Here is a 12,457-nt window from a genome sequence, read left to right on the forward strand (position 1 = left end):
CTCGCCGCACAGGGTTTCCCATTGCACCATCCCCGCTGCCCAGGGGGCTGAGTTTCCTACTGGGACCTAATCCCCCACACTCACCAACAACTCCAGCCCCACTGCTTACCCGACAGAACGGACACCCACCCCTCAAAGAACCAACCTGCAGGCCGGGCGCCTCGGCCATGTGGCCTGGCAGGAGGAGACAAGCTGACCACTCACTGTCTTCGCCTTGGGAACCTGAACTAAGGATCCAGGAATCACCAGGCAGGTCAGGAAACCCAGGGGGACGTCAGGAACGAGTCCGAGGCCCCGTGATTGCTCCTGTTTCTCGCAAGCAAAGACGCACACCCAGACTCCTACCCACGTCCACCTACCATTCGCCCCAGTGATAAAGAGACTCGGTCGTTTGAACCCTCACTGTTCATTTAGAGAACAAAGGCTTCCCACGGGGCCCTCTGTTTCAGAGAGAGGCCCCCACCCCTCCCAGGACCCACAACCAGACTCACAGAACTGCAGGCTGAGGCTCACGAAGGCCAGCAGCGCAGCCAGGGCCAGCAGCAGCAAGAAGCGGTTGCGGAAAAGCATTATTATCTGTTCTATCTTCTCTTCATGGTTTCACCTCAAATTGGGAACCCGTCCTGTGAAGAGACGAGAGGCAATAAATGTGTGTTCCAAGGTGGGAAACCAAGTTTGTCAACTGAAAACAATCCAATTAGCCCTGTCCTCTGGCAGGGAAGCGTGACTCCCAGGCCGAGAACAATCGTGCGCTGTTGCTTGGGGCCTTGCCCCCAGATAAGCCCAGCTGAGAAGGTGACCTTCAACTTAGTAAGTGGAACAGGTCGTGCTCCGTTTATCTGACCTTAACAGGGAAGGAGATTTTCCAGTGCGGACTTTCCAAAGAAAAATGTAAAGGAAGTTTACTGAGCACTTTCGGTGTGCCAGACAACGGAGGCTTACAGGGACCAGCAAATGCTCATGCTGTTCTGATCCCCAACTTCTAAATCTTCAACCTTTCCTGATGAACACCCTGCCAGGAGGATCCTGCTCTTCTTTCATTTCAACTGTGACCCTGAAAGTCAATCGCTGCCTCGTGCCCCACGTTACTGCCTTTAGGGACGGCGAGGGTGAGCCGGAGGAGCTGTTCCGACACTAAGGAGCCCATCTGCTCACTAGAGGCTTCCCCGATCCTGGACCACTGAGCCTATTTCAGCTGCATCCGTGGGTCTCCCCACAGCCCCACTCACCATTCTGATTTCCTCTGACCACATCAGAACTGTGCAAAAGGATTTTTTTTTTTTTTAATGCTGAATGACGTTCTAACTGCCCCTTCTGTGAAAAAAATGAAAGGTTGCCCTGGGGTTTTACTCCCTCAGTCTTAGCTACCAAGTTTATTTCCCAGTTCTCATTGGGGTTTGAAATAAAACTTGAAAATCACAGCCTCTTCCGAAAAGGTACTTAACTATAGCAAGATTTATGACAGGTATTTCAAACTTGATTCTAGTGGCAGTTTCTTTTTCTTCTTCAAATATAAACTCATTCAGAGCCCCAGTGGATACAATCAGATAAGGGCTCACCGGCTAATGTGATGGGGGCTACACACTTCTGAGTGTACTAATAGCTACTGAATTACACACTTTGCGTGAGTTGTTTGGTATGCGAATTATATCTCAATAAAGCTGTTTTCTTAAAAGCATATATGCAGGGAATAAAGCAGGAGTCCCTTGCTTCCCAGCTGTCCTCCCCCTGACCCCACCCTCACCCCAGAGCCCCTACAGAGGAGTTGGAGAACCACTTATTTAAGGCACCTGTCAGACTTTCTACCACAAGAGAACATTGGCTGAAAGACTGACAAAAAGACACTTGCACCTCACCACTGAGCCTGCAGTCCAGCACCCGGCAACTCTGTTAACAAACGAATCCCAATTTACACCTTCACATAAGCACTGCTTCTGTCCCTTGAGTCACCACTCCTACCCAGGGGTCAGTGCCTCATGCTCTAGGATGGTCTGCAAGTCTTCCTGGGGACGCTTCTCTCTCTGGCCTGGAGGGGACTCACCAGCCGTGAAAGCTCTCAGGCTAAAACAACACACTAGGAACTCAAACCACTCAAAACCACCCATTTCCTTAGGTTTCCATCCACTGAGCATAGTGTGAGCCAGCTGCCATGTGGGGCCCTTGACATCCCGTCAGGATAGGCTTGGTAATTTCTAATTTCTAATATGTAAGCAGAAAACTGAAGGCACAAGGTTATTAAGTGGTGGTGACGAGGTACAAAATGAGATCCGTGCCTCTGAAGCTTTCTTATGCATTATCATGTTGCCCCTACACGTCTGCACACTGATTCGAGTTGTCACCTGTGGGTCTGCACAGAACAAGTTAACTCCTGGCACGTGCCAGCTTCTTGGATGCCTGAGGAGGGCTGGCGGCTTCTGGCTCATGGAGCTCACGGAGCTCATGGATTTCAGAACCTTCATTATCTCAGTCCTTCCTGATTGAATTTATTTTACTTTACAATGACCCTCTTATAATTTGATCTCTAATTTGAGGAAGGTGAGTGGAGTGTGTGGGTGGAGGGTGGCTCACAGACGGTTCAGAACAAATGTCTCCTTCTGGGGGTCCCTGGACCCCCAACAATAAAGATGGGGTTTTCTTCAGGCCTTCCTCCCCCTTCTGTTAGGCTACCACCTTCTTTTGAGGCGAATACCATCTTTGGAAAGTCTCCTTTTCCTTCACATGAACGTCTTCAAGAGTTCCTGCCTGGGGTTGCGGGGAGGATACAGCTCCAGTGTAGAGCGCATGCTTGGCATACACGAGGTCCTGGGTTCAATTCCCAGTACTGCCACCAAAATAAACAGACAGACCTGATTACCTCCCCCAACCAAAAAAAAAAAAAAAAAAAAAAAAAAAAGCTCCTGACTGGCAGATGGCCTCTGGGGTCTTTCAGGGTTTTACTGTTAGGAGAGGCCTGCAGCCCTTGCTGTCTGAAGGTGCTTTTTCTTGTGGGACCACATCAGCAGGGTGTGCAGAGAAAGGGCACAGGACTCTGGAGGCAGATGGACCTGCGTAAGAACCTTGAGCACAGGGGCCATGGGCCAAGTTACTTCACCTCCGAGATTTAGTTTCTTCATCTGTACATTGGGACCAATCACCTGGGGATGCTGTGAGGACTAAATTAAAGGCTAAGTACAGTCCCCAGCCTACGGGAGACATTCAAACGAAAACGGCTGTCATGACCTTCACTACCTACTCGTCTCCCATCAGGTCACTTTCCTGCTTTGTCCCTCCTCCTGGGAAACAGGAATAGTTTCTTAACCTGTTTGTTGGCTCCTCCAGGTATGCTGAGTACTGAACGCTCACACGTTCACATCCCTCTGTCTGCCGCCCTGGCTCAGATGTCTTCGGCTCCTCACTCTGGGCCTGGGACACAACCTTGCCGGCCTGGGGAAACCACCCACCCCGATTTCTGAGTCTGGCTTCAGCGCCGCAGAGAACAGACTTGCCTCTTGGTTGCTCTGTATTTGGGTGTGGGAGGTGAGAACCTTTCTTCTGATGCTGGGCCAGATCTGGCCTTTCAATCACTTCCTGCCTCCAGCTGCTCGGGAGACTTCCCACCACACTTACCAGCAGACGAGGCCACGTGAACTGCTAAGCGCGCTGCCTGGTTTTCCCCGACGCTGCCTTTTTACACAAGGGTTAATCACAATACGGTTCAGAGTCACCCTCAGATGGGTGTTAGGTGGAAACCCTGCCTTTGCTAAGTTAAACCTCAGGCTTATAGGTATGCTCGCCCTGTTGCAGGGATGGCCCCAATTTGTTCTTGCCTCTCTGTATCCACGGCCTTGTGAAGGCTCCTCCCAAGCTGACTCTAAGCTTGGACAAGGTATCTGCTTTAGCTGATGGGACAACAGCAACTAAGCTACAAGCAGAGGCGTGAGAAGTACTTACTCACTGGGGCTTGTCCTCCTTTGCTGCTTTGGGAATGCCAAGTCCACCAAGTGAAGACACCCAGGTGAGCTGCTGAAGGATGAGAGACCACGTGGGGCCAAGGCAAGCAGTCCTGGCCAAGGCTCTCTTCAAACAACCAGCTTGCGAATCATCACACATGTGAGCAAGGCCATCCCAGACCATCCAGCCCAGCCACACCCCCCATAGATGGATACCAGGAGAGTCAGCCTGGACTAGAAGAATTGCATGGCCAACCCACAGATTACAGCAAACATAAAGGTTGCTGTTTTAAGCCACTACGTTTTGAGAGCTTGATCCATGTAGAACAAACACTAACTGATCCAATAAAGAAAAAAATACCTTGGGTCTTTACCAGGAAATTCTAAGTAAGCCAGGGTCTAGATCTCCATGTCCTCATTTTTTTTTTTTTTTTTTGCAGACACCATATGCAAAAGCTCCATCTTGTCTACATTTTTCAAATATGCTGAGTGCTTTTTGGGAAAGGGGCTATATTTAGTTCTAGATTTAAAATACTGAGGATATGTTGGGTTAGCCAGATGGCTGGGATCATGTGACTGCCTTACTGCTTTTAGTTTTTGCACTACTGACATCTCTGTGTATCTGTGGCTTTTCATTTGATGACACAGGATTCCTTCTGGAGTCCCACCCACCATTTCGCCTTGATACACTCTGAGTTTCTGTGTCCCTATCTTCTGACTCTGTTTTGGCAGATTCCAAATGGCACATGATGGTCAGAGTCTCACTACGTCCACTCGAGCTAGGCCCAGCCTGGGGCGCACATGACCCAGGGGCAGGTGTGGGGTAGGGTGGAGTACATTGACACTGGGATAAACAGACATCTTCCCCTGAAGTTTATTTTCCTGGAAAACTTAGAGAGGAAGATCATGCTCTATTCTTTTTTTTTTTTTTTTAAATGGCTAAACAGTAATGATAAGATGCAAAATTCTTATGACTTTAAAGTTTCTCTTTGCCACTGGAGCTAGGACCCCCAGCACTGTGTGTATGCATGAGTCAATCCAATGTGAGACTCCGGCGCATGGCTCTGCCCTGGGGTGTTTCTTCACTGGGGACACTTCCTCGGTGGGAGAGGCAGAGGGGAGCCCTGATGTAGTGGAAAGCATGAGGCTTTAGCCACCAGCAGATTTGTGTCAAGTCCCTGCTCTGCCCTCCTGACAACTTCACTTTGCTGAGTTTCAGGACCCTGATCTTTAAATAAGTTTGGGGAAAAGAGTCTGAAAGAGCAAGAGGGCGGTGGGTGAGGAGTAAATATCATAATGCACAGAGCACTTGGCACAGAGGGATGTGCTGAGTTTGAATCCTCAGCTCTGGGGGAGTCATACAGGCTCCTGCCCACCATCTAAACACAAAGATTTGCCCTTTCCCGGAGCTGCTGCTTCTGCTCCATGCTGTGGTTCCCCTTCCAAATCCTGGCCACTGGCCACTTCCCTATTTACAGGCCCAGCCCCATTCATCAGGAGGGGCAGCCACGTTTGCAGCCCATTCCCGGCCCCTCCGCCATGCCAGCCTTCCCTGGGGCTGACTCAGCTGTGGTGCTCTGCCTCACCACAGGTTTTCCAGCCTGGAACATCTGTCTCAGCTTCTGTTGGGCCCCATCCTAAGAAGACAGGATTACCAGCCAACAGGCTCTCTCTGACTCTGTGGCCCAGGCTCCAGCCCCATTCTCCAGAGACCCTTTCTCCTTTTCAATCCCTAGCAAGGAAGCTCACAGCCACTCAAGAAGTCCAGCATTCCTCGGTTTCCCTTCCAGCCATCTTCCTGCATACCCACTCCACAGGAGATCTGAGCACGCACACCCCTGGGGTCTACTGCAGCTCCTCCTGACGCCGCCTCAGACTTGTCTAAGTCATGCCAAGTGACAGCCAGGACTCGGCCCATAGCAGAAACCCCACAGCCTGCTCCCTCACAGCCCAGAAAGTAAAGGCCACAGGAAGAGTCATGGCCACATCAGCAGGGTGAGATGCTATGGGATTACGACATACTTCAGTACAGATCCCAGCTCTCCTAATCCTCCAATATCTCCCAAGTCCATCACCTTCCACGGAAAAGACGCTCTTGCTCAATATGGCGTCATGACCAAATCTAACTCTTATAAACACGTCGGTGGAAACAACTGTTTTACGTTGCAGTTTGAACAGGTAACAGTTCCCAGTCATCAAATGTCTACTGGGCACAGACTTAGTCCCTTGTGCTAAACCCACACAGTAAAAATATCTTAAATCCAGAAATAGAAGTGTTATTCTAAATTCCTGATGAAGCAGCAAAAAAGAAAACAAACAAGCAAAAATCTCAGTTAACTTAATTCAACTTTACAATAGATTTGAATAGTAAAAGAAAATATTGAGAATATAATTTTGAAAAAAGCACTAGTTAATAGGCAGTTCCCATTGCAGTATTATGGTAAATACTATTTCTGAATTAAGAGGAAAAAGGAACATATCAAAGGCATTTTTACAAGCTACCATTCTACCACCAGAGATTTCCAAAGCCCCAGCTCTGGCCTGATTTTCACCTTGTAAAAGCTGGATATGCCACGTCTAGTGACTCTAGTCTCAGAGTCCCCTTCAAAGTGTACAGAATTTAGGGTTTTAAACATGACCATGACTGTTGGAAAGAAAAATGTGCATTCAATTATCTCCCATTTGTGTAGTTAAAATACCGTTACCAGGAATAGAAAGATGGTATTAAAGAAAATGCTTTAGATGTATTCTATACATTGATTTTTTTTTTGTCCTAATCATTTTGGCCGAAGTAAACAAAGCATTATATATTAAAAAAGCCAAAACCCTCAAGTGTATAATTGTGAACTAAATATGAACCAAGCAAAGGTAAAAGCTACATCTTCATAGTCTTCCCTCCCCAAGGTCACCTCAAAGTGGAGTTTAATTGCAAAATCAAAGATGTTCAGCTAAGAATAAACCAAGCTTAAAGTCTGATGAGTGAGAGCCAGACAGATTCCAGAACCTCCTGCAAAGCCCGGGCAGCAGGACAGGCGGCAGGGAGGCTGCGGGCTCCCAGCGCTCATTCACATTCTAGTTACTCCAGCTGCAGCTAATGTGCAGACTGGGCTCTAAAGGCTGAAACCGAGTCATTCATCCAGTCAATCTGTTGATTCAAAACAACATATTTCCCCCAAAGCCAAGATGTGTTGGGCACCATCCAAAGTGCTGAGAACACAGGACACAGGATACAGGACACAGCTTCTGCCATCTTAAAGCTTACAGCTGAAATGTACTTATGAGAGAAAAGATGTGAGATTTAGGAATTGCTTGAAAATATCCTGGAAGTGGGGGTGGCAAGGTGAGGTCGAGGAGAAGTTAATGAAACAAGACCGGCAAAATGTTGACAACTGTTGAAGTTGGGTGATGAATCCTAGAGGGCACATTATATGATCCTCTGTGACTTTGTGTATGTTTGAAGTTAAAAAAAAATTTTTTTTAAAGAGGTTTAAAAAAAAAAAAGGAAGCTCACAGTCTGTCAGTGAGGCAATAAGTAAACAGACCATTAGGCCTGTGAAACTAGTACCATCAGGGGGAAGCAGGGTCAGGGAGCGTTGGAGACCCACAGAACCACGGAGGCCCAGAGAGGGTGGTAGGTTTCCTATGAAGCAGGCTCACCCTGAGTTCAATCTTCAAAAGCAGATTGGAGCCGGTGTGTTTGTAATTGCACTTTAGGAAAATAGAATGAATCAAAGAAACAGCACTAAGTAAGACTGTACTGACTGTTGCAGGCAGTGGGAGCTTGGCATCTTTGTGAATGAGAGGAGTCAGAAGGGCAGTGGGTTAGTCCTAGGCACCACCCCACAGCTGCACAAGCAGTGAGTCTGCTGCACTTGGGTACAGCCAGCTGCCCAGAGGCCCCAGAGGAGAAGGATCGGGGAACCCTCATCTTGGGGAGTTTGCCTGTGGCCTGGCAACCAACCAACAGGCAGGTGGCTGCAAGGGCCCCATTTCCCCACCTAGGCCAGCCTACCCACTGACTCCAAGGAAGCCCACCCCCAAGGGAACTAGACAACACACCCACTGATGCCCACTCCCTTCCTGGAGTCCACTCTGGGCAAAAAGACACTGACCTCCAGGTCAGAGCAGGAGGAAGACCCAGGAGCCAGGCCACCAAGCAGTGCCAGATTGAAGGACAGGCCTACTTGGTGGACTGAACCTCATTTTCTAGGGTCAGGATTCTATCCTTTCCCAGAACCAGCTTCCTGCAGGAATATAAGACAGGAGCAGACCCAGAGGCCTCCCTGCCCCTCTCAGCAGGGGCGACACTTTAAAGGAAGCCTAGAACCATGCAGTGTGCCTCTCCTGGAACATTCTACACTGTGCCCCACACTGAGCCTGCCAGGCACCTCTCTCACCCACGTTACTCTCCTCCTGAAGAACAGCCTGTCTTCTACCTTGGACTGGTGAGGGGTGATGTAACCCATGGCAACGTCATGCCCAGATGGGACTCAGAGTGCCATGTGCACCTCCTGGCTATGGGGTCACCAGTGGTAGGGGTCATCAATGCTGCCCTGGACAAAGGCAGCATCAGGCCCTAGGCTCTCCTGCCCTGCTTCCTGGGCTCACAATGACCTGTCACACCCCACAAACCCCATCACAGGTCCCAGGCCTTCCCAGGATATGGAGTGAAGCCTGTGGGCTCAGGGGTCAGTTGGCTAAGTCAAGAGCCCTTCTTGAACCCTCCCTGAGCCCCAGTTTCCCCATCTATGAAATGGGTACAATCATAGGGTCCATCTCACAGGGTGTGTCAGGGATTAATACGTGTAAGGGACACAGCCCAGTACTGGGCTCCTAATAAGCTCTCAATAAATGTTAGCAGTGACTTCTCTCCTGGCTTCAATACCCACCACCCACATGGGAGGTACTCACCCTTACTGCTGCCTCGTCTCTGCCCCCGACAGGAGAAATAGAATGCCTGCCCTGGGAGGCTATGCAGAGAAAGTCAGAGTTTGAAGAGGCTTTAAACATCCCTAGTTGAGGTCCCTAGTCTGACCAGAAGACAGGACAAGGGCAGGTCAGAACTGGCACAAGGCTCCAGGCTGCTGAGGGATCCCAGTTCTCATGGCTCCCACCCCTGTGGCACAATCAGAGAGTGGCAGCCAGCACTCTGTCATGCTCTTCCTCTTCATTGTAGAGACACATATGTAGCCGACACTCTGAACTGTCCCCCAGCATCTATTCTCTCCTCCTTACTAACAGAATCCTTGAGGTTTTAGCCACTGAGCAGAGATAGTTATTTCTCAGGCTCTCTTGCAACTAGTCATCATCATGTGATCAAGTCTGGCCAGTGAGGTGTGACTGGAAGTAACACGTGCAATTCTCAGTCAAAAGGCAGCTGTCTACCCTGCCCCAATCTGCCCTCCCTTCTTCCTGCCTCCCCATGCTCCAAAACACTGGTGTGGGGGTGAGCCAGCTTTCTCAAAGCCCAAAGAGACAACATCCTTGTGGATGACAGAGGAGAAGCCTGGATGACCCCTGGGGGAAGGCCACTCATCTCCTTGACCACCAACCAGCTCAAACTGTTTGGAGAGAGAAAGATCAACCTCACAACCTTTTAAAGTCACTGTTATTTCATTTCTGTTAAAGCAGCCAAAGCAATATCTTAATTAGAACTCATCACTAGCTCTAAAGAACAATGGTCCTCTCCACGGGGGCTCCCTCAGTGGAGTGTGATGGATAAGCACACACATTCATGTTGAATTGCATTAGGCAGAAAAACTTCATCACCGACCAGGCTGAACATCTCACTTAGATGTGATATAAATGAGATATGGTCATGGTAAACTTTGTTGTTTTGGGGGGCTTTTTTTGTTTGTTTTATCGTAAACAATTCATGGACTTACAAAGATGGGTTGGCTGCTGGTAATAGAAAACCCTGCTAACGCAAAGGGGCCCATCAAAATTCACATATAATGAGTCACGGTATTAGGAACTGCTGCTCCAGGGTTGCTTAATTCAGCAACTCAAGGGCATCATGCGGAAGCCAGGATCTTCCCATCTCTGGATTCTCTGCCATCCTCTGTGTCTTGTCTCCAGGATGGAGCCCCTCAAAGTGTCACAGATGGTGACCACTTTCCCCAGCATCATCACACTTGGCAATACTCAGAGGCAGAAGGAACAACCCTGCACATTTCTACTGGAAGCAAGGATGGCTTTCCCAGAAACCCTCCAGTGGACTTCCCCTAATGCCTAACGGCCAGAACTCTGCCCAAACTGATCACCCGCACCAGGAATGGACCAATGAGGATTCACTTCCTAGCAGAGGCCCACGCAAGGAGGGTGATGGTGGAGGCCTGAACAGAATCGGAGTTCTGTTAGGACGGAGGGAGGGAAGGGATGTCCGCAACAACCCACAGCTGGAGAAGATCTAACAAAACACAGTTATTCTGAAAAAACAAAAACAAAAACAAAAAAAACCTCTCAAACCCACTCATCTGATGACAGTACCAGCCTGTTTCAGATCTAGCAATCACAGCTCATACAGTCATAATTATTTGTTTAAGGAACATCAGTGCTGGTTTGCTCGGGTGCAGTTCAGTGACAACCAGCAGAGCAGCTCCCCTCAGCCTGCCGACTGCAAGTTCTACCGACAGCACCTTTTATTCCATATCTCACATGTGCTTAAATATGCAGCATGAATTATTTATCTACCGCTTCTTTCCAAAAAGGATTCTGAGGCAGATAATCTGCAGATTTAGTGTTTTTAAATCCCTGAAATACTGAAGTTCTCCCCCCGCCTCCCCCACATTTGTGACCTACACGTTCCCCCTACTCTCCTCTTTGAGGTGTTCTTTCCAGCTTGACAAAGGATAAACTTGTCAGGACTGCTGATCACTTCTCAGGACCAGAACAGACTGAGATAACTAATTCAGCAAGCCAGAATTTCCACTTTTATATACTCTCCAGTGATTTTTTTCCCCTGATATTTGGGGAGAAGTCTGGGTTCCACCCAAATTTGCTGCTTTGCTCTTTCTTGAGTTCTAAAAGCATCACATCTGAAACTGGCATGCTTATTTAGAAAGTCAAGCACAAGGGTAAGTACGTCAACAACCAAAAAAAGTAGAACATGCAGTTGGCGTGCTTTATCCACCACAAAGCCACTTGAAAAATATAGCTGATTCTTTTTATTTTGCAGGCAAACCATGTCAATTAAAAGTTCCTTAAAACGTCAAGGAAAGCACAAAAGGACTACACAGGCAGGGTTGTAAAACCAGAAATATAAGTGGTGTACAATGGAAGATTTGAGTGAGGAAGTCCAAATTTTAAAGGAAAAAAAAAAAAAAAAAAGCTTACAGGGTCCTGAGATTCACAGCTGTGCAAAGTGAATCAGGCACATGAAAGGGTAGGTTGCCAAGGCCAGTTACGCGTTCTGAAAGCTGCATTTTCTATGTTAACAATACTACATGGAAATAAGACTTTGCCCTGGACATTTACAAGAACAGCGCACTCATCTGTGCAACGGATCGAGGTGTTTCTCCCAGGAGGCCTTTTTCCGGCTGGAAGCACACTCGCCTAGAGCCTCGTGCCCGCTGCTGGCCCACACCATGGCCTGACGGCGTCGAGGCGTGGGGCCCCGGGCACTCTGTGGGTCATCATCACGGCTGGTACTGGTGGGCAGGAACTCCATGCCCCGAAAATACTTCTTAGAAAACTGCTGGGTGATTGATTCAGTGGGAGACTGGCAGCATGAGTGTCAATACAGAGTGAGCCCTCCTGCCCAAGGAGGTGGTCGAGTGGGCAGCTGCCTGCAGGGGGTCCTTGTGGAGGGGTTGACATGGGTGACCTCTCGGAGCATCCATGTGCTGAGATCCAAGGATTCTCTGATTCAGATGTTTTAAGATGCTCTCAAAACTTTTCCTTTTTTTCCTTCACACATACAAAGAGACAGAGAGAGCAAACACAGAGCTAAGAGCACAGTCACATAGAATCACAGACATTTAGCTTGGAAGGAATTTGAATTGCTATTTAATCCCAGCTCCTGTCTGATGAGGTAGAGAATAACATTGTAATAAACACCATTTAGCTGATTCAGCTTAAAGTTGCAATGAATCACAAGCCTCAAAGTCAATGGTACTTATACACACAGTGGTGAAAAGTTAAAGGTTTTCCTCTAAGAGCAGAAACAAGACAAGGATGCCCACTCTCTCCACTCTTATTCAACACAGAGCTAGACATCCTAGACAGAAAAATTAGGCAAAATTAAGAAGTAAAAGGCATCCAAGTCAGAATGGAAGAAGTAAAACTGTCTCTATTTGCAGATGACATAATGTTATATACAGAAACCGCTAAGGATTCCACCAAAAAAACCTGTTAGAATAAATGATTTCAGTAAAGTTGCAGGATACCAAATCAATATACAAAAATCAGTTGCATTTTTATACACTAAAAATGAACTATCAGAAAAAGAAATTAAGAAAACAATCCCATTTACAACTGCATCAAAAAGAACAGAATATGAGGAATAAAATTAAATACAGAAATGAAAA

General features: G+C 48.0%; 1 protein-coding gene across 9 annotated transcripts in view; it reads right to left on the reverse strand.

Annotated features, from left to right (window-relative positions):
• PXYLP1 (2-phosphoxylose phosphatase 1) overlaps positions 1-12,457 on the reverse strand; it is a 68,960-nt gene that overhangs the window by 33,608 nt on the left and 22,895 nt on the right. For 7 of the 9 annotated variants that reach the window (XM_032487362.1, XM_032487367.1, XM_032487352.1 and 4 more), the window contains one exon: positions 492-623. The exons of 1 other annotated variant lie outside the window; for it this stretch is intronic. In XM_032487362.1, the coding sequence (XP_032343253.1) occupies positions 492-570 (79 nt within the window). In that variant the 5' untranslated portion in view covers positions 571-623. Of the gene's footprint in view, positions 1-491; positions 624-3,930; positions 4,136-12,457 lie in introns of those variants that run through there. One more of the 9 variants, XM_032487376.1, reaches the window with a different exon arrangement.

This window comes from Camelus ferus, chromosome 1, assembly GCF_009834535.1.
Source record: "Camelus ferus isolate YT-003-E chromosome 1, BCGSAC_Cfer_1.0, whole genome shotgun sequence".
Lineage (NCBI taxonomy): Eukaryota > Metazoa > Chordata > Mammalia > Artiodactyla > Camelidae > Camelus > Camelus ferus.